The 22,856-nt window shown below is 42.2% G+C and overlaps 1 protein-coding gene across 5 annotated transcripts in view; it reads left to right on the top strand.

Moving 5' to 3' along the window:
• Window positions 1-3,366: 3,366 nt before the first annotated feature.
• The window catches only part of Srgap3 (SLIT-ROBO Rho GTPase activating protein 3), a 247,907-nt gene continuing 228,417 nt past the window's right edge, over window positions 3,367-22,856 (top strand). For all 5 annotated transcript variants that reach the window (XR_007341984.1, XM_048787059.1, XM_048787058.1 and 2 more), the window contains exon 1: window positions 3,367-4,136. Coding sequence is in view for 4 of the 5 variants with exons in the window: in XM_048787059.1 (XP_048643016.1) it covers window positions 4,070-4,136 (67 nt within the window). In the remaining variant the exon portion in view is untranslated. The remainder of the gene's footprint in view (window positions 4,137-22,856) is intronic.

Genomic DNA, 22,856 nt, shown 5'->3' with positions numbered 1-22,856 from the left:
GTGCAGACCACACTTATTTGCAGAAAATCTGGTTTCTGTTAGTACCACGTGTAGAAATAAACATGCACCAAGGAGCAAGTGGCCATGCAGAGGGAGTTGTTGCAGCTGGGGGACTGGAGTGATCTATAGAGGAAGGGAAAAGGGGGAGGCCATGGTGCCAGGGGACCTGCCTAAGGCACTTACCTCTTCTTTTTAAAAAAATTATTATTAGAGCTTTATAGTCATGTATAATATTTGGGTTCATCCTGACGTAATCACACATGCATGGAATTCGATTTCAGTTCATGATCACCTCCTTTTCTCTCCCATCCTCCCTCCCTTCCCCCGTTCTTCTTCCTCTACTCTACTAGACTTCCTTTCACTCATCTATTTATTAATATTTGGTTGGTTCTTTTGACTTCCAAAGAAAGGTGAAATTCCCTGTGGTATATTTATTTATGCCCATAACATGATTTTTAAAGAATTTTCTCCATATCTCTCCTTTCCCATTCCTCTACTTTGCCCCTCGATCTTCTTCTATACTATTGATCTTCCCTGTATCTTTATGATATCCTATTCTTCCTTCCTCCTTTATTTTACTCTCCCTTCCACATATGAGAGAAAACATTTGTCCTTTGAGATCCTGAGTTTGGCCTATTTCACTCAGCGTGATATTCTCCACTTCCTCCATTTATCACCAAATACCATAATTTCATTCTTTATGACCGAGTGGAATAAAGAATGTGTATATTCTTTGTGTATACCACAATTTCTTAATCTACTTGTCTACAACAATTTCTGAATCCATTTGTCTGTTGATGAGCATCTGGGTTGATTCTATAGTCTAGCTATTGTGAATTGTACTGCTATAAACATTGAGGTGGCTGTATCCCTATAGTATGCTGATTTTAGTTCTTTTGGGAAAAGGCCGAGGATACTCACCTCTTCTCAGGGGCAGAAGATTTGAGATGATGTGGGATCACTGTGCACAGTGATAGATTTCCTGGGGGACAAAACCTTTTTCTTCTTTGTTCTCTTCCCACTCCTGTGTCTGTGGAACCTAAGCCCTGGTCCTTGGCCCAACTTGGTTAGGGCCTAAAACAGAAATGACATTCTTGGAACTTCTGCTCTCTGGTCAGGCACTTTAAATCTGTGGGCACATTGTATCCTGTACCATGGGTGAGATCACTGTCATTTGACAGGTGAGTAAACTGAGGCTCAGAAAAGATACAGAAGCCACCAAGACCCCACACACAGCTGTGATGTGGGAGAGCAAGAATATAAATCATTATCCATCTTACTCCAGAATCTAGCTTCTTCCGACCTTTCAGTACATAGCTCTATACCCTACTTTTTTAGTTTCATGTGGCTTTTTATGATATTTCTGTTACTCAGTTCACTACATGTCAGTCTCTTAGAAATATTTGTGGATTTTAAATTTTCACCATGGTGAGGAGAGCTGACATTTACCGTATTCCTGACACCAGTGGCACAAGCAGGTTAAGTCACCTGCTCAAGCTCTCATGAACTTGAGGCTCATGGCAGAGCCAGGAAGGAATCCAGTTTGTCACTTTTCAAGGAATATGGCATTAACTATCCTCCACTTTATTTTGAATCTAGGCTTGAGTCAGAGATGCTAATCTCTGAGCATATCTTTTTCAGGTGACATATGTGGCTTCTGCATAGCAGAGGGCCCAAGCATGCCCCTGGGAAGGGTGAGGCAGGAGGATGTGGGCTATGGCATCTGTTTATGAACTCTGTGACCTCCTGTCTCTGGGCACAAAGCTATAATAAGCTTTATGATTCATCAGTTGGACTTGTCCCTGCTCTGAGCAGATCCTGTGCTTTCCCTCCTGTGGGCCTTGGCTCACGCTGACCACCCCATAGGAATACCCTGTTCCACCTCACTCCTTTCTCCATTGCCTATCTGGGGACACCCATTACAGCTGCCACCTCCCCTAGGAAGCCCCCGTACACTGGATAATCTATTCAGTTCTGAGGCCAAACCAAATCAGGTATTCTACACTCAGAGAAAGACCAATGGAAGCCTATATTTATTTTGAGAAGTTTATGAAAATTTCTTTCAGGGGACAATACATGTTTATGACAATCTTACTATGAAATTCCAGTGATCAGTGACCCTATAGTGTTTGATTCCATTTTTTACATATAAATCTTATTCTATCTGAATTGCCTGCAAATGCATTTGCTTTTCCTCAAAGATTTATGGTGGAAACCAGGAACATTTCCCCAGGTGCAATCTGGTCTTACATAGACTGGTCTGGAATGCTGGTGACCTTGGGAAAGTCATTTCCCATAATTCCAGCCTCCACTTATTCATCTGTGAAACAAGGCTATTTATATCTATGTTAGTTACTTATACCCAATTTATACCCTACGATGTTGGGGTCACTCATACTTGCTACCATTCTTTGAGTGCTTTTCCATGTACTGGGCACTGTGCTAAGATTGGTTTTGCATTCTTACTTGATCCTCCAAAGAGCTTCCCTTTTCCTGTTGTTTCCTATCCTGCCATATTTCAGCTCCATAGCCCTTATCGTTTTTATCATATTATATCATTTGCTCTTTGAGTACATTTTCTGTCTTCCTGAGGCTTCTTGCCCTGCACAGCTCCAGTGGACACCACTCACAATGTATTTGGCTCTAGATGTTGTCACCAAAAATATGAGTATTAATAGTAGTAACTCCTCAGCGATTGTGTGATGAGGAGACCCTTGAGCTACAGAAGGGCAGATTTTTTTTGTGTTGTTGTTGTTCTATTTTGATCATTGGTGTATCCTGACCTGAGAAGGGTGCTGGACCCAGAGTAAGCTTTCGGTAAATATTTGTTGAAAGAATGAAAGAGGAACCAGAGAGAGCTTGTGTTACCAGCAAAGAAACTGAGGCTAAAGGAGTTAGAAATCTGCCAAATTCAACAAACCAAGGACCTAGCTGTGCCTGTTTGCAGCCTTGCTCCCAACAGCTTTGCAAAGCTGAGTGTCCCAAAATCCTGGCATCATCCTGCAATCAAATATGGCTTGACAAATATTAATGCTCTTCCCTGTGTGTATCGGACCCTTTGCTAGACTCTTGGGTGGAGTAACATACTGTCATAAAGATGTTGATTTGAGAGATTGGATTAAATTGCACACTGCAAAGAAAAGGAGTTTGCTTTTGGGAGAAAAACCCTTAACCCAACTGCTAATAGTTGGAGTTGGCAGGAGCCACTCAGGCCTTCCCAGACTGATCCCTTTTCTCTTTTTTTCCTGCCTCCTTCCCTTTTGTGAGCGTTTCTTCCCCTTTTGCTTGCAGTGAGTTCTGCTCTCCTGTAGGCTACAATGTGTCAGTTGTTATAAAATCCAGGAGGCGGAGTCTAGTGACGAGGGCGGTGGGGGAGAGCTAGGCCAGCCCTGCAGGGCGAGCAGTCCAGCCGTGGGTTCACCGGAGCTTAAGCGTTGCAGCAGGAAAACTTCCATCTCGCTCTCCTGGCTTTGATCCTCATTGGACATCAGACCAGAGGCGCCCAAGGAAGGGAGGATGCGAGATGACCGGCCCTCTGGCAACCTGACCATCTCCTTAGCAGAGCCTCCCAGAGCGAGCTGGGGACTGCCTGCACGACCCAGGAGGCGCCGCGCCTCTCAGTAGATGTGTGTGTGTGTGAGTGAGCGAGTGTGTGTGCGTGTGAGTGAGAGTGAGTGAGGGTGTGTGTGTGAGTGTGGATGCATGTGTGCACGGCAGGACTGTGTGTGAGCGTGTCTGGATGGGTGTGCGCGTGCACGCGTGGGAGAGTGTGTGTGTGAAAGAGGGAGTGTGAGTGCTCTTGATTATTATTTTTTCGTGGGGAAGAAAAATCTTGGAAATCTGGGGCAGGTTACCGTGCTCCTAGGGTGATTCTTCTTTTGCAAGAAGAGCTGACGAGAGCAATCTACTAGAGCCCAGGAGAAGGATTTTTACCGCTGTTCTACAGAGATTAGCTCCAAACCTGTGAAATCGACCAGAGCTGTGTGATTACCAGGGCTTGAGAGAGGACTCCCGAAGAAAAAGAGAAATAAATCAAACAGCCTGTCAGTCCCTTTGGCCACGTCGGAAGATGTCATCTCAAACTAAGTTCAAGAAAGACAAAGAGATCATTGCCGAATATGAAGCCCAAATAAAAGGTGAGACGTGGGCTGAGACTTTTCCTTCTGCTCCCTGTTCCCTTTCTCTCACTGTGCCCCCCCTTTCCTCCCTGCCATCATGAAATGTTGTTATGCATCAATAATCTTATTGTGAGAAGGAACAGTGGCAGCCGCACAAGTCCAGACTGGTTTCAACTGCAGATAGCGCTGGGCTGGGAGTGTGGATTAGAGGAAGGACAGCAATCTCTGCATTGCAGGTGTGTGAGGAGGATCCTACGACCGACCGACTTCAGGAGTGTCGCGGATACTCCATCATCTTGGCGGTGATATGTCACTCTAAGGCCATTTTGACAGTCACCACCTACTCCCTTTCCCTGCCTTGGTAAAAGCCCCTTAATATCGATGTGTATATATATATTTTTATGACCTTCCCCTGCCCCTTTTTGTTGGTGGTGGTTTTGCCTCATCCTCTTTCTCTGGGTTGGAATCCACATGCATGTGTACTGGGAGGCAGCATCTTTGGGCGGCCCTTCTTTGTCGGTGTCTCTTGCTTGGCCTGGGTTGCCATGGATTAGCTGTTATGGGCTGTATTGATCCAGACTAATGCAGGCATTTAGGCATAAAGAGAGAGCTCGGTGCAGAAAATGCATTAGCTCGCAGTGTGCAGCCCAGCCACTCTGGGCACAGCATTTAGGGTCATCAGCTTTGGTTCCAAGCCAACACCTCAACGTGCAATTTGGGTTGGTAGGCGCTGCCTTACTTCCATGGTGCCAGGGAAGCCTGCTGGGAGAGCGAGATGACCTCTGGCTGCTGGTTCCAGCTTTGGTGCCATGGAGTACACATTTCTTTCAGGAGCCACTCCTTCAATCGTGCTAGCTGGGAGAAATAGGAAAAGAGACACAATCACACAGCTCAATGCAGGCGGGCAGAATTGTCATTCAGGCCACCCGGGGGCTTCTTCCATCCTCACGTGGTCTAAGCGCAGCTTTGGAAAGGAAAGCCTGAAAGCTCCATGCACTGTGCTCCCCCTTCTCAGTGACTGTGCCCTAAGAGAAGCCCCGACCGTGCCTTTTGGTGTCCCTGTTCTTTCTGGTCGTGGTTCTCCTAGCTTCCACTCAGGATGTGTTGTGATCTCTCACAAGAGATTAACACACATCCTCAGTGGATGCTGAGGCCTGTCTTTGAGGTTACATAGGGACTGTTGAGCAGGTTGGGTCTTTGGGGCTCAAAGGAACTGAGGTTGCCACACCTACTTATAGGTGCTGCTGCACTCAGAGAGACTCAATGCCCAGGAAGTCCAGTGGCTTCCCTGGGAGCAACAGAAGGCATCGGAGCTGCCATCCAGGCTTCAGATGCCAGGGAAACTTTGGGAGGGGAGTGATCTCCAGGGGAGGGCTTTGATTTTTCCCTGTCTTTTTTCTCTGAGTTCTAGTCAAACCTGGCATGCTAATCGTTTCTGGGTAGACCTTAAGGCAAAAGGAACAGAAAACACTTCTCTTCCCTGGTTGCCTCTTTCTTAGTTTTTCAGTTCATTATCAAAAACAGTGACTGAGAATGTTTCAGCCCTGCTAAAAATTTAGAAACAAATCCTTTAGTGGTCAGGGATTTGAATTCATCTGACAACTCAATGCAAAAGCCTAGTTTCAGTCTATAGTCGAGGGAGCTTTTTTGTTTGTTTGTTTGTTTTTGGATATTGGGGATTTGGGGATTGAACCCAGGGGCACTCTACCACTGAGCTATACCCGCAGCTCCTTTTTATTTTATTTTAAACTTGCTAAGTTGCCAAATTTGGCCTAGAGCCTGTGATCCTCCTGCTTCAGCCTCCTGTAGCTGCCGGAACTACAGGCTGTACTATGGTGTCTGACTAGCAGATATGTTTTATAAGACTAAGTTGGCCACTGATTATTTTGTCCCCATGAAAAATGCCAATGTAGAGAAAAGGATGTTGTGTTTTGGACAGTTTGGATTTTGTTAGCATCGTCTGGTAGGAAACATGCTTATCTCATTTTTAAAGAATTGCTTCTACATGGGCCAGTCAACTTATAATTGAGGATCAATGAAGCACTAATTGCTCTAACTTTTTTACTTTTTATCTTTCTCCTTTATTTTAACAACTAATTAGCAAGTACCAGGTAATGTGTTTCATCAGAAAACTTGTCCAAATGATTTTGTCTTTAAATTTATCTGCAATATGCTTGAAGGAATTTAATTCTTTTCTTTTAGTGTTGACACCCTCAAGAAAGATCAGGATACTGCTGTGCCCAAAACCCTCTGAAATATTTTCTTTCCAAATTCTGTTTTGTTTGGACTGGGGTATACCTCAGTGGTAGAGTGCTTGCCTACCATGTGCAGGGCTCTTGGGTTCCATCCTCATCACTGCAAAACAACAAAAAATTCTGTTGGTTCATCATTATAATTAGTGATGTGTGTACAGAAATCAGTGTGCATAGTTTCTAAACACATCCCCACCCCCAAACATCACTCCTCTTGGCCCACCCAATGTTCAGGATGGCTAGTTTGAGCTCAGTTTCAGAAATGAGGGAACTGAGGCCCAGGGACATTCAATGACTTGTCCAAGGTGGCAAGGCCAGTTTCTTCCCAGGCTTAGTGTTCATTGTTAGCCGGAACCTGAAGCTGCCCCTTGAAGGATTGATGTCAGTAGCAGATGGCAGTTTTGTGGTGGGGACTGCCTGCCTCTTGATTGAGTTCCATTGTTTACCCTCTTGCTTTTGTTGCTTGGCTCTGAGGAACATTTGAGCAATGACCAAAAATAATGCCTGCTGCCAGTTGCCGTTCTTCCTGGTATCATTTGGCCATTTTGGCACAAATAGTCCAGCCCGTTAGACAGACTTTGTATCTTGTGATTTTTACAAGGGGAACTTTTGATTTTTGAAAATAATGATTTCTTTTTAAAAAAAATATTTATTTTTAGCGTTTTTTTTTCTTTTGTGGACACAATATCTTTATTCCATTTTTATGTGGTGCTAAAAATTGAACCCAGTGCCTCATGCATGCTAGGTCAGCACGCTACCACTTGAGCCACATCCCCAGCCTGATGTTGATTTCTTTGTAGATTTATCCTCTGTCTCTTTTTGAAGCAATTACCAACTCAACAAAGGAGAATGTTTTAAGACAGCATTTTCTCTGTTTAAAAAAAAAATTTAAGCTCATGACTTCTCTTGCCTCATCAGATACTTAAAACTTTGATTTGGTATCTGCAAAGTAGTAGTGAACCACATGCTTGCTTATTTCCAGTGATGGAGAACTCAGCATGTTCCTACCCCACGTATTCTGTCTGGCTCATGTGAGCATATTTTTCTTATGTTGCGTTAAATATTTCTCTCAGCTGCCTATTGGTTCTGTGGTTGCGTCTCCTTGGGGCTTCTTAGAACAAGACAGATGCTTTCCCCCTGAGATTCCCCAGTGGGTGTTTGGAACCTCTGATTATAGCCCCTGACTATGATTGACCTCATCACTTGCTTCTTTAAGATAGTTGACTACCACTTACCATCTTCATTCTCTTTGGGATTCGCTGCATCCTAGGTTGCAAATCCCACTGTCTTTGGTGCTTGGCAGATAGAATAAATGAGTGAAGCTGGCCAATGAGATGAGTTGTAGCAGTTGGTCCACCACTTCACTGACAGCAGTAGAAGAAGGGGTAGTGACAATTATGGTGGACCTGAGAGCACATGTCCTGTCTGAATGGTCAGTCATACTTGGGTTCAACTAGATGCTGCCATTTAGAAATGTAGGCCCCACCAGATCTTTCAGATATTCATATGCCAGTAATCCAGATGAGAGTTTCATGTTTTTAGAGAGGTTTTGCCAAAAGAACCTCCAAAAGAGCTTACTATCAGTATCTTCTTTTTAGAGTAGCACTAAGGTCTACATGTGATTTTTCTAGACATGATCAAAGAAAGAAAACTATCATCTCTTTATGCTTTCTGTAATACTTCCATTAACATAGCCCAAGGGTTGAATTAGCCCTTTTTGCTGCTCATTCCTTATTGCATCACATATATTATGTCTGCTATATTTCTTTAATCTACTAGGCTAGGAGTCTTGTCACGGAGAATAAATCGAAATGAATTTAATCTGACTTGTTCTTGGAGACCCTGTACTGGTTTCAAATGGAGCTTGCTTCCTATGCTAGGTGCTTATATGTCTCCCTTTACAAATCTGTTCAAGAACCTTGCTTGACAGTGACATCATGTTGCCTTCTCGGGAACTGGCAAGCTATAACTTCTTTCCTCTTTTGAAAATCAGAACAACATTTGCCTGTCTCCAGCTTTTTGGCTTGTGTCCTGTTCTCCACAGTTCCCTCAAAGATCACTGATAGTATGTGGTGATCTTATTTGCAGGCATTCTCAGTACCCTGGCTTCTCCTTCATCTTGCTGCCAGACAAAATGGTCTGTTCTGCATTTATTCAGAATTCCTATTTTTATTTCAGCATAATAGAAAATTGAAGTACAAATGCAGTGACTGATTTTAGTATCTTATTTTTTTATTATATATCCATACTAAGTTTGACCATCTTTTTAATAGCAAAACTTTAGAATTTGGGGGAAGAAGAGCAGGGATTGAGGAAGATCACAGAATATGTTTACTCATTCATTCATGGGTTCATTCAGCAAACACTGATTTGTACTTAGTGATGAGTTTTGTGAGAGATGCAAAGTAAGAGACATTTGTTGCTTCCTAAGAGTTTTCTTAAACTGGGGCATGCCTGTAATTCCAGTGACTCAGGAGGCTGAGGCAGGAGCATTGCAAGTTTGAGGCCAGCCTCAGCAACATATGAGGCCCTATACAACTTAGCAGACCCTGTCTCGAAATAATAAATAAAAAGGACTGGGATGTGGCTTAGTGGTTTAAAAAAGGGGGGAAGGGAAAGACAGAGATTTCTTAGAATATAAGAATTTCTTATATTTCTTAGAATATAAGAATATTTATTCTTATAAAATAAAAGAAGGAAATTAAAAAAGAAACAAATGAAAATCCCAAAGTACAGAAAACTTCTAACCGATCACAGGAATGAACTTAGCTTTAAAGAGAATATGCTACAGGAATTGGAGGACTGCCTTGGGATGTCCAGGAATCTTAACAGGATTGAGGAAAACAGGCTTGATCAGGGAAACAGTGGGAAGTAGTGGAGTCTGTGGTCAGATGGGCAGTTCATCTTGAGGAAACAGCTTTGCCCAGCTCCAGACTATCACTGCCATGCAGGTGTAACCCCAGAATGGTTAGTTCTATCAGTGTTTCAAAGGAATCTGAATTTTCAACAAAATCTCCTGGTTTTTAAGTGGTGTCTCAATTTTTAAAAAAGCTCTGTACTGCCTAAAGGAACAAACAGATTCAGCCTGCTGGGCCACCTGTTTGCAACTTTGGGCCTCTAAAATTGAAGTCCATAAAAAGTCTGCTGATGGAGCCTGGGCCCATTTTTGTTCTATCTTGGTCCATCTTGGGTCATTTTCTCTATGAAAGATGGGTGGACTTATAAGCACACTAGAGCACTCCCCCTTTCTCTGGATTTTCCATGCCCTGCACTTTCTCCAGATCTTTCTCCATGGGTGGCTTTGTTGCTCTTAAATTGCACCCCTGATTTTTTTTTTTTTTTTGGCCTATCCAATGATATCTTCAAAGCTTGCTTAGCTGACACTTTCTAATACCAAACCTACCTCACTCTCCTAGGCAGAATTAATGGTTCCCACATATCTATATCTCTATCCTGGACCTTATTATCCTTCACTGCAATTTGGCATTTAGGCCCCTAGCCATGAACTCTTGTGGATAGAAATGTTCCTGGTCATCTTTTTTTTTTTTCCCTCCAGTGTGCTTGGCACACAATTTGTTGAGGGAGTAAGTTACTAATAAGAAGTTTTAATCTTATAATTCATACTCAAATATCTATTTTCTTTAACATCTGTCTTAGTTAGCTTGAGCTGCTCTAACAAAATATCACAGACTATATAGTCTTTATTTATTGCTTCCAGTTTTGGAAGCTGGGGAGTCCAAGATCAGGGTTCTGGTAAATGTATTTCCTGGTGAAGGCTCACTCACAGAAGGAGATAAACCTGTTTTTCTTCTTCTTTCTTCTTCTTCCTCCTCCTTCTCCTCCTCCTCCACCTCCTCCCCTCCTCCCTCTTCTCCTCCCCCTCCCGCTCCCCTTTCCTTCCCCTTCTTCTTCTTCTTCTTCTTCTTCTTCTTCTTCTTCTTCTTCTTCTTCTTCTTCTTCTTCTTCTTCCTCTTCCTCTTCCTCCTCCTCCTCCTCCTCCTCTTCTTCTTCTTCTTTTTCTTCTTCTTCTTCGTTCAGGGGATTGAACCCAGGGGTGCTCTTCCACACAGCTACATCCTTAGCCTTTTTTACTTTGAGACAGCGTCTTGCTAAGTTTCCCAGGCTGGCCTCAACCTTTTGATCCTCCTGCCTCAGTCTCCCAAATCACTGGCATTACCAATGTGCACCACCATGCCTGGCTCCTATCTTCCTTTTCTAATAAGAGTATGAATCTCATCACAAGAGTCCAACCCTTAGGCCTAATCTAAACCTAATCACCTCTCAGAGACCTCACCTCCTAATACCATCATATTAGGGGTTGGGGACTTCCACATATGCTTTGTGGGGACATAAAACATTGAGTCTATAACAACATCCACACTTTCTGTTCCATTGAGAAGAAGTGCTTTACTGGGCAAAGAAATACTCTTCGATATTTGCTGAATTTCCTTGTTTGTCTCTGGTAGGGAAGATTTGTTGAAGTCTGTTGTACTGGAAGCCAATAGTTATTAACGAGGTGTTGACTGTCATGTTCCTGTGGAGTGTGGCCTGTCACCCTCCAGGCCTTTCCCAGTCTGTGGAAGTCAATGGATCTGAGGGTCCATATTGACCATTTCTGAGTTTTTTACCACTAGACTTGATATATTAGAGATGATCTTTTCTTTCCAGAAACTTCTATCATTCATTCATTTAGTGACTATGACAGGCCGCACTTCAGGCTATACAGCTTTATTTAATAGTGAGAGATAATTCATTTTTCTTTAGCTTCTATATCTTGGTAATATATAGAGTATCTCACTTTGTGATCCCTAAAACTCTGTGCAAGAATCATTATTTTCACTTCATAGATTAAAACTGAAGTTAAGAGAGATCAAATGATTGCACAGTAAATAGCGGTGAGCTAGGTTTAAGTTGGAATCTTTCCAACTCTCAGCGGTTCAGGAAAACAAAATGCACTCCAGGGCAACATGGCTCTGTAACTCAGGACTTCCTTCAAAGGGGGATGATTTGATGGGTTTTGATCTTTGACTTCCTACCTTTCCCAGTCTTTTCATGCTCTTGGTAATCCATCCTCTCCTCTTTATTTGTTCTAATTAGTTATATGCAACAGTAGAATGCATTTGACACATCATATATAAATGGAGTATAACTTTTCATTCTTCTGGTTGTACATGATGTAGAGTTACACTGGTCATGTAATCATATATGTCTGATTTATTCTACTGTCATTCATACCCATTTACACCCTCCTCTCCCTTCACTACCCTCTGTCTAATCCAAAGTACCTCTATTCTTCCCTAGTGCCCCCTCCCCTTATTGTGAATTAGCATCTGCATATCAGAGAAAACTTTTGGCCTTTGGTTCTTTGGGATTAGTTTATTTTGCTTAGCATGATAATCTCTAGCTCCATCCATTTATCGGCAAATGCCATAATTTCATTCTTCTTTAATGCTGAGTAATATTCCATTGTGTATATATACCACATTTTCTTTATCCATTCATCTGTTGACGGGCATCTAAGTTGGTTCCACAGTCTAGCTGTTGTGAATTGAGCTGCTATAAACATTCATGTGGCTGCATCACTATAGTAGGCTGATTTTAAGTCCTTTAGGCATAAACTGAGGAGTGTGATAACTGGGTCAAATGGTGGTTCCATTCTAAGTTTTCTGAGGAATCTCCATACTGCTTTCCATAATGGTTGTACCAATTTGCAGTCCCACCAGCAAACTATGAATTACCTTTTCCCCCACATCCTCGCTAACATTTATTATTGCTTATATTCTTGATAATCGCCATTCTGACTTGAGTGAGATGGAATCTCAGTGTAGTTTTGATTTGCATTTCTCTAATTGCTAGAGATGTTGAACATTTTGTCACGTATTTGTTGATTGATTGTATTTCTTCTTTGGTGAATGTCTGTTCAGTTCCTTAGCCCATTTATTGATTGGGTTATTTGTTTTTTTTTTTGGTGTCAAGTTTCTTGAGTTCTTTATATATCCTGGAGATTAGTGCTCTGAGGTTCAGGTGGTAAAGATTTTCCCCCATTCTGTGGCCTCTCTCTTCATATAATTGGTAATCTAACTCTCTTGGTCCCCACTTGACATTGCCTCCAAATTCCTTCACTTCCACCCAGGTGGTCATTTGGGGAAGTGTCCACTAGAAATATTCCCCACATCCTTCTGAGAGGGCTGCTAGATCTACCACTGCCCTGCTGGGCCTGTCTTCCACCAACCACAACACGAGACATTTTAGATGTCTCTTAGTCCAACTCTCCTATTTTTTTTTTTCTTCTGATGTACAAACTATGCTTAGAGAAGAGGTCTTTTGACTAGACCTCCAAGAGGGCAGAAGCTTTACCTGCTTGGTTTAGTGCCTCCCATCTGCTTGGTGATCAATAGACATTATTGAGTTGATTGCTCTGGGGCGGGTGGTTGTCTGGGGGCACGGAGCTGAGCGGTACTCCGGAAAGGCAAGGCAAGAGTATCCAGCAGGGTAAGGATTGCAGTATTAGAGATGTCTGGAGGAGATGAGGTTAGTCTGGTTCCTAGAACTGACTCCTTCACTTCATAGTGGCCAGGAAGGGGACAGGATTGATTTCTTTCTTTTCCGTTTTTTTCTTATGGTAACAGGGATTAAACCCAGGGGTTCTCTACCACTGAGCTATATCCCTGGCACTTCTTATTTTTTATTTTGAGACAGGGTTTCACTAAATTGTCTAAGCTAATCTTGAACTTGCAACCTTCCTCCTCAGCCTCCCAAGAGATGCTGGGATGACAGATGTGCACCACCTAGTTGGGCAGGATTGATCTCTTAAAGGTGCTGAGCTTAAGAACTTCTGGCCAGGCATCTGCTTCCTGGGCTCAATTTTGCTTAGAAATGAGTCATTCTTTTAAAAATTTATTCTAATTAGTTATATATGAAATGATTCATTCTTAATGGCTTGTTGGTGTTTGTAAAATATCCTGGATGGTTAAAAATGGAACTTTGTGAATTCTTTTAATTTGCTTGGTTGTTATATGAATTATGTTTGGGATGGTGTTCCCTGAAGTGTATCCCATGCAGTTGGAGTGTCCCATGCAGGTATTATGTGCTTAAATAGGTTTTAGAAGTTCTAGGATAAACTGAGTGAAATAGGTCTGTTTCCCCTATTTCACTTCAGAAAACCTGTTAAGTGAATAGTGGAATGGCCCATAGTTTTCTCACACTTACTTAATCTTGTAGTAAGATTTTTCATGGGATATTTTACAGGACTTTGTTTCTTGAGTTATGTTTTGATACTTAGGCTGCATAGTTTGTAGATTACTTGTGTTCTTTTCTTTTTGCCTCTTGTCCAGTTACCTGCTTTTTATAATCCTTTCCTCCAAGGGCAGTTTGAAGACGGGAAGAAGTAAAACAAATGCACATCGAGTTCAGCCAAGGGATGTCAGTGCAGTGCTTTGAGGTCACAGAAAATGGGAGTTTTGACATTTCCAATTACACAGCGCTCAACCATTGATTTAAGTAGTAATCTGGAAGCAGCCCAAGCCTGATCAATATATGTCGTGTGTATGCGTGAGTGGGTGTTCCTGTCTGTGTGACAGTATAGGGGAGCACGCTGTTGCAGACATGTTCAAGGTGTCTTGACTGGACCTTGGCTCTGCCCTGGGATTTTACAATCAATGCCACATGATAATGGTGCCCACAAACCCAGAGAAGCCCACGCTCCTTGTGCTTCAGTGAAACAAACCTCAGCTACAAATCCAGGTGCACAAGAATATATTTTTCTTCCTGCAATTTGATTTCCATATTCATCTCAGTATTGCTGCAGATGACAGCAGGAAATCCACAACAATTGGAGATTTATCTCCCTTTTCTTCCAAGGTTATGTCCCAAGGTCCAGGGGGACTTAGGCAGCACCAAAGCTAAGGAGACATCTGTTGTGGTTTATTATTAACAGAATTTGGCAACTGCAGGGCTGGTATTCCCCTAGCCCTTATTGGGTCTTCAGTGGTCAGTCTATGCCAGTGATCCTTCTTTGTTCCCATCTAGTTTTCCTCTCCTTGGTCCCTTTTGTGTGGTTTGTCAGCACCAGAAGCCTCCTTGCTGTGCACATTCTATGCTGGACCACGAGGGAGCCTGGATGATTATCTCTGTCCTGTCTGGGCTGTATTTGCTCCTCTCGATCCTCTCTAGGATTGTACCTGGGGAAGGGACCCAGATATGTTTCTTCTTATATTCTGCAAATCTGTTTGGTGGTTCCTTATCTCTTTCCTTCCCTTGCCTTGTAGGGGTGGGCGGGGCAGCATGCAAATTTTTTTAAGAGATCCATAATGTCCACACCCACCTTTATTGACTCTCCACTTTGGCATAGGAAATCTTCATCCTCAGGTTTGTGCATATGTATGCATGTGTGTGCATACACACTGGCACACACGGGCGTGGGATGAGGGAATGGAGGTGGCTCTTTGTCATCAGACCTTCTCTCAAAGCTGTTGCCAGTAAACCATGTTCTTTCTTTTCTCCCGGAGGGCCAGGCTTTTGAAAGTCAAAAGCCAAGAATTGACTTTTTCTCTGTATTATCGTGGAGGCAGTGAACACACAACATCCTCCCCTACTGAAAAGGTTCCATGGAGTCTCAGGATATATGGAAGAAAAGCTTTCAATATTTTAACACACTAACTGCAGCAAATTTCCTCCCTTCTCCATCTGCACCATCCTAGACCAGACTACCATTAGCTCTTAGCTGGGACCAGTGCAATAACTTTTTAACTTGTGATTGATATTTTTGACTGGGCCATTCTTTGCTGTTGGGGGCTTAGCTGTACAATGTGGCTCCTACCCACTAAATGTCACTTGCAACCCTGCCTCCAACTGTGAAAACCAAAAATGTCCACCTGGGGACCCAAACTGCACCCAGTTGAGAAAACCATAGTTCTAATCAGTCTCTTGCTTCTTCTTTTGTCCTCATGGTCTATTCTCCCCACAGCGGCCAACAGTAATCCCTATAAGATGCAAATCTTATCATGTCACTTCCCAGGTTACAGCTCTACAGTCTCATTGAATGAGCATACACCCCAGGCTCCTAGACTGGATTGACAAAGCCAGGATCCATCACAGCCGTCTCAGGCTCTTTTGGTTCCTTGACTTTTCCAAGCTTGCACCCACTTTGGACCTTTGCACTCTGCTTTCCCCTCTTTCTGGAACACTCTTTCCCTAGATTGCCACTTGGCATTCAGCTCTCAGATGGCATGCTACCTCCAGACCACCCAAGTAGCCATGCAGTAGCTCTTTTTATTGGATCTGCAAACTTGAATTCTCAGTGGAGCCCTTATGGCTGTATGATATTTTTCCTTCTGTGTTTGTGTCTTCTCTTCCCCAGGAACTGCAACTCTTTAAGAACAGGATTTTTATTTCTCTAGTTTATTTGCATTTTTTCCTAGCACCAGGTTTCCCAGCTGTTTTCCAGAACAGCTCTTGTTGTATTGTAGGCGATCATGGTTTTTGTTGAATGAATGATTGAATGTGGGTGCCCTTGCAATGAATTTTGCACACAGAAAACAGATATTATGTTTTGGGTGCATAATGAAACTGACCCAGGATTTCCACAATATTGGCTGAGAAATAACTTAGGAAGATGAAGAATCCAGATACAAGATGATTGTATCCATGCAGAACCACCTCATGAATGATTTATAGAATGTGAAGTGACCAGGTGACCACTTGCAAGGATACTGCAGGGAACTCAATGTATTCTGTTTACTGGATTCCTATAAATGTCTGAGAGGAGAGAAAAACAAAAACAAAAACCAACCAACCAAACAAAAAAACCAAAAGGGTAAAATATAGTCTCTATCCCTGTTTTTGGTAGACTCATGATTTTTTTAGGAAAGAAAAAAAAAATGGATCAGTCAAGTGTGTATAGTACACTAAAAACTTGTCAGTGCTGAAAGCATACACTAGGGAAAAGAGAGTAAAAGTTACATTGTTGCTTGGGAGAGCTGAGGAAATTCTTATAAAAGAAAGAATAGTTAAGTAGGGTTTTGAAAGATGAGTAGAAGCTCTCCAGGTGTTGGAAGGCATTTCATGAAGACAGAACAGAATGTGCTAAAGGCATGGGGGTGGGGGAGTCACAAAAGGGCCTGGGTAGTTGAGAAATGGTACCCAGTTTGATGTGACTGAAACCCAGAGTATGTAGAAGGGTGTGGAGTGGGAGACGATGCTGGAAAGGAGAGGAGCTTGAGTTCCTTCCTAGCCATCACATCCTATGACTCTGACCTTGGAGATGGTGTTGTAAGAGTTGTACTCCTTTATTTTTCTTATTGTGAGAAAATTCTCATAACATAAAAGGTGTCACCTTAACCATCTTTAAGTGTGAAGTTCACTGGTATCAGTTACATTCATAGTGCGGCTAACTATCAGCCCATTTCCATCTCCATAAGCATTTTCATCTTGTAAAACCAGAAACTCTGTATCCATTAGACAATACCTTCCCATTCTCTCCCTCTTCCCAGTTCCTGGCAGCTACCATTCCACTTTCTGTCTCAATTATTTTTACTTTCCTAAGTGCCTCATATAAGTGGAATCCTATGTTTTAGATATTGTGAAAAATACTGCTAAAAACATGGTTGTACAAATGAGTCTTTTAAAACTATTTTCTGATTATAGATGTATATATTCAATATTTTAAAATCCTTGAAAATACAGAAAAAAATATTTTAAAAGGGTAGGGGATAAGAAAAGAACCTAGAAATTGCTGAGATACTCACTTTAAACCATATATTTCCTTCTAGACTTCACTTCTCTTTCCTCTATCAAACTTATTTTACATCTGTGTATAACAAGAAATGAGGTCATAGATCTTTAATGCAAAGTTACACAAACAAAATAGGCAAATGATAAGCATATAGGCCTAGGGCTTAAAATAGGCAGGATGTGTCCTAAAAATGAAGTTTGCCAAGTACGAACATCAGTATGCATGACCTCACACATTTGTTTGCATGGTCCTTTTGGCGGGGGCGGGTGTTATTGTTTGTCAGAGACATTCTTTTATGGTCATTGGTTTGTCCTGTCCACTTTTGTCTCTGTTCTTTGCAGATTTTTATAAAATTTGTATCAAACTGAGCTCACTCATCAAGAATGTCCCCTACTCCTACCTCTGTCCCAGCTGCTTTCAGGTAGAATTTCCCCCCTTTGAAGCCCCTTGTGGTCTCACTTCCCTCTTGGTACTCAGAAATTGGGTCCTGCCTTTGGGAGGAAGCGTTAGAAGAACAGTCTTATTTAGGGAAAGAATCCGCTACTCATGTCACTGAAATCTGTCCTGTGTACCTTTCCTTCCCTTGTTGTGCCTTCTGCTAGCTTCTCTGATCAATGTGGGTACTTTTGGAGTTACCTCTTGCTTGTGTGCTCCCAGAGGTGATAAACTGCTACCCTCTTCCTTCTGATTGCTGATAAAGTTTTCAATCTACACATCAATATATTTTCTAACCATTTGTCAAACAGGCCTGGATTCCTATAGGTGGCTTAAATTCTCACTGGGATTTGAGCTCCGAGTGGATGGGATATCTCCTTAGGGGGACTTTCTATAGTTTACAGTGTCTTAAAAGGAATCAGAGAAAGAGATGATATGAGAGGACTCATACCAATGAAATGCCTTAATCACCTTCAGGGATGAAAAGGAGTGGGTGTCCTTTCTATGATTTACTTTGTGCCAGAGAATGCCAACTGGATAGCAATATGGCTGTCCTCTGATTGTTTGAAATTAAGACACTTTCAAGCAGAGTTGGCCCATAACTATGTCTTTACTTTGATCAGTGGCCTGTCCCGACAAGATAGTTTGGGGCTAAAGATCTTTAGGGATCTCCTTAAAGTTTCCTTTGGGAAACTGAGGCAGACCAATAGTCATTCTCCCCAGTTCCGATACCTGACAGTAGATTATTCCTTGACCTCTTGCCCCAACCATCTGGACTCCTGACCTTTGGCTTATTTGTGGGTTTTTTTTTTTTTTTTTAGTTTATTTGCCCCTTGACCCTTTGCTAATCTGGGACACTATCCTGGTCTGATCCTCTTAGTTCAGGCTGCACCTGAACATCTCTGTGTTGCTGCATCTCTTGCTCGGCATAATATTAACATCAAAACTCTGCTCCTGAAATGGCAGAGGCCTGACTCCTGTCTGCCAGAAGCACAGAATTATTTTGTGGGAATGGTGTGAAAGAAATGCTGAGAATGTGGTAGTCCGGCTCACTTAGGTTTAGCTTACCAGGTATTTACTGAACTCCTACTACATTCCCTGCCTCATGGACTTTATAATTCTGTGGGGAAGACACCTTGTAACTTGTGATTACAGAAGTGTTGAGGGTTATGTTAGTGGTGATGCAGAATTCAGGGGGGATCTACACCCAGGGGACCTCAATGGTTGAAGATGCTATTGGTGATTTTCTAATATTAATCTGTAAAGCTAAATCATAGTGCCTAAGGTTGTCTGTCATTATTTTCAGAGCTCTTTAGGATACAGACAGAACTATCTTCCCATTTAGAAAAGGGTCAGAAGCCATCAAAATATTTAAGGGGTCAGGACTCTTAAGTGCTCCTGAGAGAACAATGTAACTCCAGGTGTAAAAGATAAAAATGTTCCAGAAAAAGAATTTTATAATAGCTTTACTCAGGATGGTAAATACAATTGTAAAGTAAGTGCTTTTAAGGTAAAATTAAATCCAGGGATCAACTGAAGAGGATTGAAAACCATCTTGGTTGGATAGAATTAAGGTAAAGTCACAGAAGTGGATGAGCCAAGGTGCTAGAATGTGGATGGAGGCAGCTGTGTCCATGGGGATCATGCTGTGGACAGAACCACACCTGAGTTTTGAATCATGGCTCATGGTCAATTAGCTGAATTACCTTTCAGAAAAATTAAGTTTATTAATTTTAATTAAGTGTCCTCACTTAAAAGGAGGAATAATAACAACTCACAGTGAGTGTGTGTGTGTATGTGTGCATGTGAAGTAGTAGAAATAATTCAGAATTTCTGGTACGCAGTAGCCTTCATCAAATAATGAAAATATTAGCTGCTCTTGTAAGTAGAGCTCTAGCACCCAGTGACATCGGGTACAGTGAACCCGAGCTTTACAGGGGAAGCTGTTTTTAAGAGCACCAGTTGGGAAAGAGAGCAAGATGGGCAGCACTAAAAGACAGCAGTAGGGGAGGAGTTGCCAGCTTGGGTACCTGGGCAAAGAAAAGTTCTAGTAAGTGCTAGACAGGCATGATGCTTGCTTCACCTTCTGTAGTCTTTCTTCCACTGTGGCTCCTAGACCACCTGAAGCAGAATTACCAGGGAGGAACTTGTTACATTCAGTTTCTGGGGTTTTGACCCAAACTACTGAATCAGAATCTGTGATGGTGGATCATGGGGACCTGTGTTTCATAAGTGCCCAAGTTTCATGAGCTTAAGTATTTGGCCATGGACTATAGTAAACTCACCAACTGACTCTTTTTTTTTTAGTGGGGTAGGAAACCCAGGGCTGTATGTCTGCTCAGCAAGCACTCTACCAGTGAACTACATCTTCAGCCCAAAGTGAAGAATTTATTGGCAAAATTCCTGAAGCTCAGACATCATTTGAACTGTAAAAGGAAAAGACTCCTTCAAGAGATACTGAAGTTATGCTTAACTTAGTATGATATTCATCAGATATTATAAAAAAATTGCTGAAATGAACTGTAATATTTTATTGGGTTATTCCCCCATGTAGTGAGCAAAGTGTTTTTCCATACTGTTTCAGAACTCTAAAAAGTGGATACAGGCATGGAAAAGTGAGGCCCAACCTTCAATTTTTTGGATTTAAATTGGGAAACCTTGTGGTGCCATGGCCAAAGTCTGGGATTTAGAATCCTAAGACCTGCTTTCAGTTTCTTTCTGTCTTTCCAGTGAGTGCCATCTCCATTCTGCATCTTAGCTTCCTGGTCTGTTCAGTGAAGGCACTATCCACCTTAAAGTGTGTTGCTGTAAGGATCAAATGAGGTGTTGTGAGAAAGCGAATCCTCCAGTCCTGCAGGAATGTTCATTATTTCTATTTTTTGTCTAGCTCCTCCTCAGGACATGCTGCTATTACAGGGGTTTGTTTATGTGTCTGTCTCCTGCCAGCTCATTGAGCACAGGGGCTTTGTTTTATTCATTCCAGAATTCTTGTGCTCTGTGCCTGCCACACAGGAGGCATTCAAAGCAAGTTCTGGAATAGCTATCAAGGAGAGAAAAATACATGCACAGTTCAGTATAGGCCTGTGAAAATATTAAGATAGTCTTCCAGAAAAATATTACCTTCCCATTCTACTTAAAGAAATTAAAAAAAAATTCATCTAAGTCCACAACAGAAATTATATTGCTAGGAGAAAATAAAGAACTTCATTAAAGAAAATTTAATTGCCCACTTTTCTAAAGAGGCAGAACCGCACCTCTCCCTCCTCATTACTGTCAAATGCATGATGGCCGTTTCCAAGGCAGGCAAGATGAATAAAAGGAGATTGTGAAAAGGCAAGGCCTGATACTCCTGCAGAAAAGTCTCCCAAGAAACAGAAATGCCCCCTGGACTGCCAGTGTCGCTTATTGTTTGTCAGACCCCCGGAAAAGCCTTCCCTGGACTCCTCCGACAAAGGCCCTCTTTGGCCTCTACCTCAGACCTTGGCTGGTGACCACAAAACCCCTCATTTCCCCTGGAGGTTGGAAAGACTCCAGTTGCTTGACAAAACTGGAAGGATTATCTGGGGTCCAACGTGGGGGGCTCTGGTACCTCTAAGACCTCGAAAATTATCATCTGAATAGGTGGGGGAAGCCTGGAGCCAAATCTGGTAACAGAGCCCTGGGGTGGGCCTGCAGTTTGGAAAGGGGACCAATCTCAGCTTTGGTCCCATAGCCCTTTTTCATGTGCTGCCTTAAACTTGCATTTTCTTTTCTCCTCTCACCAGTTCCTTAGGCATAAGCCAGCCTGATAGCACCATTGGACAGTTCAGAACTGTTTGAACAAGTGCTGATTCTTACACAGACCATTGTCTGCCTCGGTGAAGTCTCTAGTGGCCTGCCAAAAGGCTCTGTCCTGTTCAAATGTTTTAATTGAGTATTTGGGTTGGAATTTGAGCGTGCTCATTTAGTTTGAGAGTGTCAGGAACCCAAGGAAGGCAGTATTGGAATAGATGCTAATAGACATCCCAATAAACCCATCATAAGTTGAAAATACTGTAAGTAAAAAATGCATTTAATAAACTTAGCCTATGACATCATAGGCTTGCCTAGCTGACCTGAAATATGCTCAGAACATCTACAGTGGCCCACAGTTGTGTCAAATTATCTAACACAAAGCCTATTTTAGAGTAAAGTGTTGAATACCCCATGTAATTTATTAAATTGCCAGTGTCCAAAAAACACTTTCAGCAGTTCATTGCAGTGCCAGTTGTTGCCCCTGGTGATCATGTAGCTGTCTAGGAGCTATGGTTTGCTGTTCCTGCCCAGCATCAAAAAAGAATGTTCCATTGCATATTGCTAGCCTGGGAAAAGATTGAAGTGTCAGATTCAAAGTATGACTCCTACTGAGTTTGTATTACCTTTGCATCATTGAAAAAATTTTTAAAAATCTAGTTTGGGTACATATAATATAGTACAACCAGGAACATGGTTGTCAGTATTGAACTGACCAGAATCTGTGATGGTGGATCATGGGGACCAGAGGTTGTGGGCCAGATCTTTTATTTTCTAGCCGTATGACTTGGGGCAGGTCTTGTCATCTCTTTGAGCCTTGGTATGTAAAGTGAAGACATAATTTGACCTCAAAGAGGAATCTAGGAAATTAGGTGAGGTCATGCAAGTCAAACCCTTAGCATGTCCCTAGTGCATAATAAGATTCAAGTTAGTTGATGTTACCCATTGTTATTAATAATCACAACTATAAGAGTAATACTGCAGGGTCTGGAGTCTCTCAGATCTGCAATCAAATTCCAGCTCTGCCACTTAGTAACTGTGGATGTTGTTTATCTTGTCTGAGTCTCAGCTTCCTCTCCAGCAAAATAGGGACAGTAATACCTGCCTTGGGCATTGCCATAAAGCACCAGACCAGAACAGACACAGTGAATGCTCAATAAACAGTGGTTACCATTTGGACACAGCGAATCCTGTGGGGGACAGAACCAGGAAATAAAGAGAGTGCACAAACCTAATAGAATAGGATGAAGAGTTGACTGCAAAAATGTGAAGTTTAATAGTATCTTTAAGGGCTGGATCTGTAGCTCAGTGGTAGAGTGCCTGCCTTGCACGCATGAGGTACTGGGTTTGATCCTCAGCACCACATAAAAATCAATCAATCAATAAAATAAAGATATTGTGTTCATCTACAACTAAAAAAAATAGTATCTTTAAGACAAATCCCACCAACTCTTTGGATCTTCAGCCCTAAGAGGAATCCCCCCACCAAACAGGTAGAAATGTGAATGGGGTAAGAAAAAAAATGGCATGTGGTTGGGGTGCTAGACC

This window comes from Marmota marmota, unplaced genomic scaffold, assembly GCF_001458135.2.
Source record: "Marmota marmota marmota unplaced genomic scaffold, marMar, whole genome shotgun sequence".
In the NCBI taxonomy this organism is placed as follows: Eukaryota; Metazoa; Chordata; class Mammalia; order Rodentia; family Sciuridae; genus Marmota; species Marmota marmota.
Note: the sequence above shows the minus strand (reverse complement) of the source record. Positions and strands in the feature narration are given on the sequence as shown.